This window comes from Rhipicephalus microplus, chromosome 8, assembly GCF_043290135.1.
Source record: "Rhipicephalus microplus isolate Deutch F79 chromosome 8, USDA_Rmic, whole genome shotgun sequence".
NCBI lineage: Eukaryota > Metazoa > Arthropoda > Arachnida > Ixodida > Ixodidae > Rhipicephalus > Rhipicephalus microplus.
This window is the reverse complement of record NC_134707.1, coordinates 133,767,830-133,779,215: the sequence shown is the minus strand read 5'-3', so window position 1 is coordinate 133,779,215 and position 11,386 is coordinate 133,767,830. Positions and strand designations below refer to the sequence as shown.

General features: G+C 45.6%; 1 protein-coding gene across 3 annotated transcripts in view; it reads right to left on the bottom strand.

The window, feature by feature from the left end:
- Positions 1-1,307: 1,307 nt before the first annotated feature.
- The window catches only part of LOC119164555 (uncharacterized), a 182,035-nt gene continuing 171,956 nt past the window's right edge, over positions 1,308-11,386 (bottom strand). For 2 of the 3 annotated variants that reach the window (XM_037416769.2, XM_075872609.1), the window contains exons 17-19: positions 5,110-5,176; positions 5,001-5,025; positions 1,308-1,635 (exon numbers count right to left, since the gene is read on the bottom strand). In XM_037416769.2, coding sequence (XP_037272666.2) covers positions 1,601-1,635; positions 5,001-5,025; positions 5,110-5,176 — 127 coding nt within the window. In that variant the 3' untranslated portion in view covers positions 1,308-1,600. Of the gene's footprint in view, positions 1,636-2,350; positions 2,580-5,000; positions 5,026-5,109; positions 5,177-11,386 lie in introns of those variants that run through there. The other variant, XM_075872610.1, reaches the window with a different exon arrangement.

Genomic DNA, 11,386 nt, shown 5'->3' with positions numbered 1-11,386 from the left:
TAAGAAAGTTCACGATGGATCCTAACCAACTGGCCCGACTTACCGTCTTACTCGAAAAACGTGGTGCAATACAGGGACAGCGTATAATGTCACATCATTTCATTGTGACAGATTGTTCTCTTCAAAAATAGTTGAGAAGCTCAAGGTAAAGGTGGTTGAGCACATGTACATACGGGCTAGCTGGTAAGCCATGGTCCTTTGATGAAGCAGCGCACAAAATCATAAAGAAACACACACACATAAAACACGCCAATGCCAACGCTATAACAGGAACTCCCGCAAATGCAGCATGATGGCAGCTTTCATTTAGTTGAACACCCACATGAACGCGGGCGGTTTCTCGAACGCACTGTGCTCGAAGGCAGCTTAGAAGCTGCTGTACTTGTTGTCACGTGATCAAAGAGAGTGGTAGGGAGCTTTGGGCTGGGCGTACCCTACGCACCATGACATCGTTACAAGCACCTCAGTATGTCGACGGCGCCTACCCCTATTTGCAAACATGAAATAGGTTCTATACACATCACTAGCTATTGTCGGATGACACTGCGAGCTCACCGAATAAAGATAGAGATTACACCTGTGGGGCCAGATACCCACAATAAACGAGTGTCTTGTAATTACCTAAGGTGTGAATGGGTTTAGAATAAATGAGCAGGATCTTTCTGCTATGATCTGAGGCATCACTGGTATTACTTCGTAATTTTCGAACGTTGTCTTCTCTATTTTGACCTAGCGCTGACCTCCGATACGCGTGTGACTTGCCCCCCCCCCCCTTTTTTTTGTGAATGATTAAACTGTAACTAGCGCATTCACTGTTAGAATAAAATTATACTTGATACTAGAATATGATATCGTAAAAATTGGCCTGAATCTACATGTTACACTGTAAATGCCGTTGAAAGACGATAGTCTTGCGTCTGAAGAGAGTGAACAAAACGTTTATTTGATGTTCTGCGCAAGAAAATCGGTAAATGGTATTCTGAAGGTGCTGCGTTAGAGTGCCTCGAGCGCGTAGCGGAGGTCAGCAAGCGGATGTACGCATGTTAGTTACGAGTGCCATCTGCCATTTATCTTCGAAAACAAAGGCGTGCGTGACCACCGAGAAAGATGCGCGCCAGTTTTCGAGGTGATGAGGTGTACAATTCAAAGCGACGGGCAGGTGCCACCACGGTGTCGTCGTACCAAAGCGTCGGAGACACTTTCTTGAGCATCGCGTTGCACTGTGAGCGCAGCGCGATAAACGCTAGTCTTTAGAGTTACTTGTGTGTACTTCTTCTGTATAAAGTTAGACATACAGAGCACTAACGTGTTGTTATAGATATGTGCAATATTTGCTTTTTTAATTGCCAATCGCACGACAATGAACGCTAAACCTTGAGCAATATTGATGGGCGCTGCGGATGGGGTCGGTCGGTTAGTGCCGTTTGGAGTATAGATAGGGCGGACAAAAAAAAAACAAATGTACAGACAGACAAAATTTTTTCTGTCGAAGCCACCCATGAAAAACACAAATTTGAAGGAGATTTTTTCCTTATGGTCATAGCTGTTATTCGTGTTTTGCGTCCTTGATCATCTAGTTGAAGCATTTCTTTTTCGTACTTCAAACAGACCAGCTTGTTCTCGTAAATCCTTCAGCTGAAAAAAAAAGAATGCAAACACAGCGTTGTTTATCCACTTAATATGAGTGATCGCGCAAGAACTTTGCAGTTGACGCTCATGCTAATATGCCTCATGAACAGTTTTTTACTTTATATTTTCGGACCTCGGCTTGGGCGGCTGCATTTTTGATGGAGGCGAAAAGGCTGTAGGCCTGTGAACCCAGATTTGGGTGTGCGTGAAAGGACCCCAGGTAGTAGAAGTTTCCGAAGCCCTCCCCCATGGCATCTCTTATCACATGGTGCTTGTGGGACTTTACACCCCACATATCAATAAATAAGTCAGACAATTCATCAATCAATCGATCAATTAACACTTTTATTTTCGTAAAATGTATTCTCGTTCTAATGTTCCTAAAAGTGATAAAACCGTAGTAAAAGTTTACTCTTATGTCAGTCTGAGATCACTAAGAGGCGAGCGCGTAAAAATAGCACAGAAGGATGTGAAAGGAAACTGTGTGTCCGCGATGATTCTTCAATACCTTGATACTTCTCGGGGTTACTGAGTGCTTTAGGGCACAGCTGTTACGAGATATTTTATTTGTTTTACGCGACCCTAGAGAATAAACGAGCAAACTATCCGCGCGCAGTGCTTCAGAGAGCGAGCGCGAGCGTGGGAGCTCCAGGCTGCGATACCAAAGCATTTTATCAATGCACAAGAGGGAACCAAGTGTCTATAGGAGCAGCACCGAACAGCACTTCAGGCAGCATGGGAATGACAGGTAGTACACGGCTTCGTCTAAGCTTCTTACTCAAGGCTTCGTTTGGTTCCAAGCAACCTGCATCTGCTTCGAGGTCACAAGAGGTTCAACAAATGTTCATCATTCACACTTCACCACCTTGAATTTTCAGGCTCACAAATACAAATAGGCTCACAATTTTCGCAACGATGCAGTTAAGTTTTCCTTCTTGTTCATTGCTCTCCTTGATGTGGATTGAAGTCCCGTCAAGGAGATGATCGGCGTCGATGAAGCAGGAGGCAGGTTTGGAGGTAATGAAAACTTGAAGGTATATTACAGCGAAATATTTACAGTCATATGTACATCTTGCCGAAGCACACTCATGATAACACAGACATCAACAGCGTCTTACTCTTCTACTTAACTTTTCTTAAGCTAGATTCAGAACACTGTTACTACATACAACGTACTTAGTCTCACTGTTCGACCACCAAGTGGTTACGGCCCAGACAAAAGTTGCATCGCACGGAGTCGTACTGATCTATCAGTTAAGTGATTGCAGCCTCGACTGAAGAGAAACGGATTCCCCCCAGTCTTAAGCATCTTGCGGTAACAAAGAAAAAGGGGAGGGGGCCACTGCTGGTCCGCCTCAACATTCTCTCATCCAATTTGTTTCCACTCAGATTAAGTCACTCCCTACTAGGCTGACATTACTCGCGACAGCAGCGCTTCTACAGTTTAAACAGGCGTTTTGGTACTCTCCCATCATGTCTCTCTCTCTCCACCTCCCACGCGCTCAGGAATTCTAACGCTCGGGAGATATCGGCATTGTAGACCCGGTACATTCATGCCCTTTCCCACACCCAGCGAGCCGAGACGAACCTCTAAAGCCGGAAATTGAATGATTGCGCGCGGAACGTGATTGCCCCCGCAGGTAGCAAGCGGCCTTTGACTTTCTCCGCTTACCTTGTGCTCGGGTCGTGCATCGCTGCGAATTTGAGCCGATCACCAGAACAGAGCGTGTCGCCTACTCCCACTGAGCTCACGCCCGGCAGTGGAGGCAGGACGGGGTCGCTTAATCCCATTGTGCGTTTGCCCCAGGCAGGGGCGACTTGTCTCTAAACCACAAACATTCCAAGCCGGTTGGCAGAGCGGGTTCGTTTCACATTGTGCGTTTGTCCCCGGCAGCGGAGGGGACGGAGGTAGTTTGCATTCCAGAGGATAAGTGGTGTATAGTTACATGGGCATACCGAGAGAGAGTCGAGAAAGAAGCTTTGTATAACGTAGCTTCCCGCGCTGTCGTCCCATGCTCAAATGAAGCAATTTGCGACCTTGCCGAGAGAGATCTGAGAAAGGAGCTTTGAATAACGTAGCTTCTGGTGCTGTTTTATCCGCACGATCAACTTATGAGCGGCAAAACATAACAGATGCTTTCTTTTATCCAGAGGAAGGTGCCACAACACAAGAATAAACAACGTGCGAAGTGCTCCCTAAGCCACAAGCACGAATATTCGGCAAATCAGTTTACCCGTCGTTCCCTGGCTGGCTGAATGATTGCAGCGCAAGAGTTTATTCCAGTAAATATTGGTGGCAATTCTATGGTGGCGATATACCTTACAGGACGAACAAAAGATCGCCACTAATCCGCGTTTTCTCCTGATACCTCGACGCTATCGCCTTCTCCAAAGCGGGCCCCGCCCCGGTGGTCTAGTGGCTAAGGTACTCGGCTGCTGAGCTGCAATTCGCGGGATTGAATCCCGCTGCGGTGGCTGCATTTCCGATGGAGGCGAGAATTTTGTAGGCCCGTGTGCTCAGATTCTGGAGCACGTTAAAAACCCCAGGTGGGTGAAATTTCTGGAGCCCTCCACTGCGGCGTCTCTCATAATCATATGGTGGTTTTGGGCTGTTAAACCTTACATATCACTCAATTCTTTGAAGCGTGAATATCGCGACAAGCTTTTTTATCGTGGATGATTTAATTTCCGCGACACCGGCTGCCCCGTTACTAACAGAAAGCTCCCCGAAAAACACTCGGTGGCGCAGGAAAACTGAAATGGGGAATAGTACGTGACGCCAAGTGCAACGCAGGGCGTGGATCCGGTTTTTGTACTCTCCATTAAATCCTCTCCAGGAAGTGCAGCGCTCTTGCATGTTCACAAATGCAGCACTTCCAAGACACACTTGGTAAACTTTACGTGGTGGCGCACTTGGAACACAATCTGCGTAAGTGCAGAATATATGTATAGCGGCAAGTTAAGGAGGCACTAGCCTATGGTGTAATGTCTAATAAATGGACGGGAACACAAAAGAAGGATAAACATGTTTTTGTGCAGTTGCGTCCGCTTAGCCTTTTTTCCTTGACCCTTTCCTCTGTTCTTGTTCTTTATATATGGCTCGCTTCTTGAAATAAAGCCTGAGATGACGGTCAGCGCCTGTTTACGCTTAACTTTTTTTGCTTTCCCGTCCGTTTCTCTGCGAAATGCACCACGAACAATATAACGGCTTCGTCTGCCAAAAAGAACTGCTCTAGAAAGTGCTCAACGCCACCGATACCCGAATGCCGCTGCACCTCCATTTCGCTATAGGAAGTGTAGTAAGGAAAAAGCCCCTTTTTTTCAATTATACATTAAGCACGGAAAGTTCAATGAAGTGTTATATATCTCACCTATGGTGCAGAGGATGGTTTGAGCCTGCAGAAAGAGAAATATGAGATCGCATTATCACCACTGCTGTACAGAGCGCAATAATAGAGTGAAGCGAGAAGTGTGACTTACAATGCTCGTTTGTTTGACTTGGAACACGTAACTGTAGAAGTGTTTGGAAACCGTACAGGTGGTCTCACTGCAACAGATTAAGAGCATCGGGCTTACTCAGTATTACAGTAGTCCTCAGTGCAGCAGTATCAAATGCAGAGCATTTCTACGCAAACTTCAGTGACTTTGAGCGTATCTATCTATCTATCTATCTATCTATCTATCTATCTATCTATCTATCTATCTATCTATCTATCTATCTATCTATCTATCTATCTATCTATCTATCTAGCCACCTACTACTTTTAGCTCTCCTGGCCGTTTCGATAATGGTATCGATACCAAACTTGGTATGGCATAACATCACTACATGGCGAGCATATTTGACTAGTTATGTCATGAAAATCATGATATGTATGTCACGAATGTCATGATTGATATCTTATGGTCTTGCTGCTGTCGCGATGGTTTCGTTTACATAAAATGTTGCAAAACTAGTATGGTATGACATGATTGCGTGGCAAACACAAGCGACCGACCCTAACATAAAAAAGACATGCGTGTCATGTAAGAACTTTACTACGTTCCACGCTCATGATGTGCTGGCGGCCGTTTCGCTATCTTCACTTATACGAAATTTGGTATTATGGAACGTGAATGGATGACGAAGGTACGAGACTGGTGGAAACATGATAAACATGAGATGAGTTTTATACAACAACATGACTACACGCCACACTCATGATGCGCTCGCGGCCGCATTGCTAGCGTCACATATGCCAAATTCGGTATTACTTGACTTCAATTATTGACGAAGGTATGTGACTGGTGCAAACATAATAATCAAGAGATGCGTGTCATGTGAGAACATGACTGCATGCCACAGTCAAAGCGGCAGTACACCTTGACGTTGGCCCGGCGCACATGTGCGCCGGCGTTCGTTTTGTCGCGTCACGCGGGCGTTGCCACTCAAGGCACCGGTTCTACCATTTAGTCGGAGGCGCGCGCAGTGCTATGTTGCTTTGACGCATGCGCGTTTTAGCGCGTCCAGCATCCCTGCGTCACGAAAAGAGGCAGACGCAGTGCTGTCTGGTTAACACAACGGCTCAAAATGCGGCATGTTGCATTACGCACCAGTTGCCGTCGGGCTGCGCCGACGGACACTGGGCGTTCCGGTTGTGCTTGGCGTCCGTCGCTGTGCCTAGCAGGGGCGCCCATCAACGTTACGCTGGAGTACATTGAGCCCTTCACTACACGCTCACGGCCATTGCACTAGCTCCCCATATACCCGATTTAGTGTTACATGACGTCAAAGAACGACGAAGGTATGTGACTGGCGCAAACATGGTAATACTGACACGCGTGTCATGTGAGAAGATGACAACATACCACGCTTATAACATGCTCGTGGCCGTTTCGCTTACTTCACATGTACTGAATTTGGTATCACGTATCGTGAAACGAAGGTAAAGGTAAACGACACATGCAAACATGATAATCATGACAGGAAAGTCATGTACGGCATCGTTTACCTCCGCCTCGTAACGTTGTGCTGATAATAAAATGACATGTCAACCTTTTTTATTCGTGCTTCGCATATCATCGATTCCCACTGTACGTGAATCTACCAATTTTTATTCACTAAGGTAACATACAAACTGAAGTTGTGTATGCTAACCACAACAAGACAACAAGAAAAATTGTAGAAGCGTGGCATATCTTTGGACCCAAAGCCACGTGTGTGAGTCATCCTTGAGTATCGCTGAATGAAAAAAGAAATGAATTGATGAATAACACGTGACATTACACTGCATATGAAGTTTTTATTGGTTGATATATTTTTTATACGATGCCATTTTCACTCGTGCGCAGTGATCATGAGGTGCGGAAATATGCATAATTTGTTTCCTTATTGATTAAAGGTCAATCGTTAGTCTGCACTGGTCCCTGTGTCTCTATTGTCCCTGTCCTCGTGTGTGCGCGTTAAATATTCTGTATGGAGATAGAGAGAGGTGGCACGGGTGAAGCGATGCCCACGTGAAAAATGGGCGCGAGCTTTCCGAGTGGTGGAGAGGATAAAGCAAGAGAGAGATGACACGCGGTGAGCGCGTGGCACGCGAAGGAGAGAGATGTCACCGCTCACTGCTGGGAGGGCATCAGCTACTTGGTACCACTCGAATATCTGCGGTGGGCGCGCGGTACGGACGGAGAAAGAGCGTTAAGGCTGTATCATGCGCTAGCCTTCCAGAAGCAACGCACGCGCCGCCGGTGCACTTGCCGCACCCAATCGGAGAGTGAAAGAGCGTCACCGATTCGCTCATTCGGGCCCCGCTTGAGTGCGGCGGGTGTGCCGGCACGTGCGTTGCGGCCGGGCGACTTGTACATGGAGCGGCCCTTAGGACCGTTCCATGCGCTAGCCGCACACCCGCTCCGCACATCCGCACCGCACAAATGGGTGAGAGCGGCCGTCTCTGTGACGTCAAGCAGAGCGGCTCTCAACTTCTGCAAGCCGCAAGCCGGCTCGCATGGCTCGCCCCTTATTGGCTACTGCTAAAAACGGCCTGTATGGCCGCCCCGTCGGCTCGCTTGGCAACATAGCGCTTGCTGAAGCGGGCGATGGTCTCGCTTGCTGGATTTCGGGCTGACCGGTCGCGCGCTCGCGCGCTCCGCGCGCTTGCGACCTCCGGCGTCATCGTGGCTCTGGCCGACTGGGCTCGCCCTACATCACCTCTTGCCGTCGACGACCTTCCACCTCCGACGACAGTGCAGCTCTGATTTACTGGACTTGCTCTACGCCATCCACCGACGCCGAAAGGAGCTCTCGCAGGTGCGCCCCGTCCTCGGACTCCAGTGACCGTGCTTCATCTTTCCTATCTCTTCTATCTCCTCATCTTGTCGTCGCTCGCTCTGGCTCACCACCTCACGTCTCTTCTTCTCTTTTCCTTCTTCGGCTTTCCTACATTTTTACTCCTATCCTTTTTATCTCTCCTCACCCCCATCCCTCGTGAGCTACTGTGGCGGTGTCGCTCACTGAAGCAGACAATAACGGGGTCACTTTTCTCTTCTTTTCCCTTTTCAAGAGTCACTTCAGCGTCATAGAAAAATAACAGCTGATTTTATCGTTGTGACCATCGTAAGCGCCGTGAGACTTCGGGGAGATATTGGTAGCCAGCCAGTGTTCACTGCCCCGTCAGCACGTGCGATCGACAGCGGAAATGAAGAAACGAGCACAGTGTAGAAAGTGTGTTTGCGGATGCGATTGTCGTCGTTTCGTATGTTTCTTGGGTTGTACCGTCCATCTTTCAAGTGTAATCGCAAAGAACTTCGAAGATTTCTGTGATGTAATCCTCCACTTTTCTAAAGCAGGATATGCGTTTAGTGCACGCCGAAGTGAAAAGTTTGTAATCATCGCAACAAGTGTTAGCGTCGGGTGTGTTCTCTGTGTGCTGTTCATCGCAGCAAATAGTATCCACAAATTTTGAGCGCTTGCGAGCGTCAGCTCCTGCAATGATAAGAATGGGCAAGATTTATTGCCCATCATTGTTGTCGTTCATAATGCGCAACGCCGTACGAGTGCTGTTGTGTGTAGCGCTGTAGTGAAGTTCTGTGGACCATGTCAGATTTGAGCGATTATGTCCGATGTTTTGAAGTTGTGTTCATTAAAAAAAGCGTGAAATATTTAGGAGTGTACAGCTCAGTTTCCAATTCGTGTAGTTGCGTGCACGTGCCCTGAAGAGGAGCTTGCATACAAGACGTTTTTGTGCAGGTAGCCTCCACCCCCCCCCCTCATTATTTAAGGTACGTATCATGATCGATTTTCTATGAATGCGTGAAATAAGTCATTGTAGACCAAGTTTAAAGCAAGTGTAAGTATTGCAATAAATTGTCAGATGTTCTACAGTAGCTGCTAATATAGTATCAATAATTTTGTCAAGATTGCAGGCAGTCATGCTACATTACGTGAACACCATGGCAACTGATTTATTATGCGATGGTTACCTGCTTTCATCATGCCTTTGAAGAAAAGTTAAACATTATTTTCCATATCCCACCGACATGCCCATGTCTGTCTTGTTAAACATGCATCTGTCATCATCAAGTGTGTAGCAAAATATTTCAAGCACATGTCAGGTCAAAAAAACTTTAAAAAACAAAAATGCTTATTATCGTTAGCTCAGTGTTGGATGTCTGTTCCTTCCCAATAGTGCACAGAAACTGAAAAACGTACGCCTTGTCTCCAAAGAAGGATGCCGTCTCTCAATCAACTAAAATATTTTATCAATGAATTGCATGAATACGATGATAATTCATTATTCTTGTAGGTAGTAGATATTTTGAAATTGGTACAATGTAGCCGAAGAAACTTGTCGTCAATCTTGTACGCTGATTACCTGTCGTTGGCAGTTGTTGAGGCTCTTTAGGTAAATGAAATCAGCATAATCTTCCAAGCGGACTATAATGAATAAATCCGGCTATATGTGCATGTTTTTTGCGGAGGAGGTGTTGCGAAGATTTCTGGAAAAAGCTGGAGGTATTCCACTCTGTCAAGGTGGGTGACCAGCCAAGCTGTGTCGCACAAAGATTTTGTTAGCTTACTTTTTATATTTACACATTTATTAAGATTTTTTAAATTTTAGCATATGCTTTTAAAGCAGTTCCACCTCAGTTATGTGGCCTGGAAGTGTAACATGCAGGTTATGTATTTAGGCATACATTTATTTCCTTGCTAATTAATTTTTTCATTCACCTTTTTTCTGTGTAATTTTTTATGCACCAGTAGTAAGTGGTAATTTTTCCCCATTTCTCTGGTGCATACCCACTAGGAGCTTTTTGTTGATTAGGTATGTGTTTGCGGAGTCGTATAGTACCGCCGTATGTATTACTGTCATGGTTGCACTGACGTCAATAAATTCGCCTAGTGCGTCCGCTGCCAATTGAACTCAGTCTGGACGCACACTGTCTCTTAATTCAAAATTTGAATCTAGAGAGAATTGACGACCATGATTTTGCGTTGAATATGTAAGATCGTGGAGTTGTGTAGACCTATACAGTAGAACCTCGCTGATACATTCTCACTTAATACAATTTCCCAGCAGATTGATGTGTGGTTTAACATCCCAAAACCACGATATGATTATGACAGGCACTGTAGTGGAAGGATCTGGAAATTTTGACCAACTGCGGTTTTTTAACGGGCACGCAAATCTGAGCACACGGGTTTGCCACATTTTCACCTCCACCGAAATTGCAGCCGCCGCAGCCTGGATTCGATCCCCTGACCTGCGGGTCAACAGCCGAGTACCTTAGCCACAAACCACTGCGACAGGGAAATGATTTCCCGGCTGCTATGCTCGCAATCGTGAAAATAAATTAAACCAATTTGGATCATAGGTATTCTCAGAACCTGCATTCATTATGCGCATTTTTTTTCGGAAACGTATTGACGTTTCATTGTATATTGGTAGCCTGCATCATGAATGTAAGACATGATTCTAACATCGTGCCTCAGATAACTTCGAGGCAGTCTAATCGCGTAGAGATTAACCTGTTTTGAAGAGACAGCGACATCGCTCGAATGTTGTTGTGTCTCTGTGTATGAATAACAAAGGAACCATCACGTAATGTACTGATAGCACTGACGTAACATGAGAGTTTGCATGCTACTGTGTCGGTACGGCAACATGGCTGTTTTAGGGCCAGCAGTACAAGCCATTCATAGCATTACTGTCAAGAACACTGAGAATACTCGAGTACAGTGTGATAGCATTAGCATCACCCATTTGTATACATACTGTATTCACATTTACTGAACATACTGCATTCACATTTACATACATACGGTATTCATATTTGCTTGTCCTTCTTCATTTCTTCATGAACACGTGAACCATGCTGTGAAGGATGGAAAATTTGTGCACATCGTAGAATAATGGTAGTGGTAAACTCTCCCAGGGCGCCGATTGTGACCGCAAAGTACGTACTATGTGTCTGTTAAGCAAATCACGCTCCTGTGTAGGTGTGAATTTTTTTAATTTATTTATTTATTTACCTATTTATTTATTTATACATACTGCAATCCCTATTACAGAGATTTTAGCAGGGTGGTTACAGATATACTTTTCACAATGTTGGCACTCAAGAATGCATAAACCAAACAAACAAACAAAAAATAGAATGGCATGATGTGAACAATCACGTCATATTTGCTGCAAACAACTTTAAGGACGGCTCCATCACTTGGTTATTAGTTAGTCCATTCCACTGAGTTACTGTACGAGGGAAAAAGGTATATTTGAAG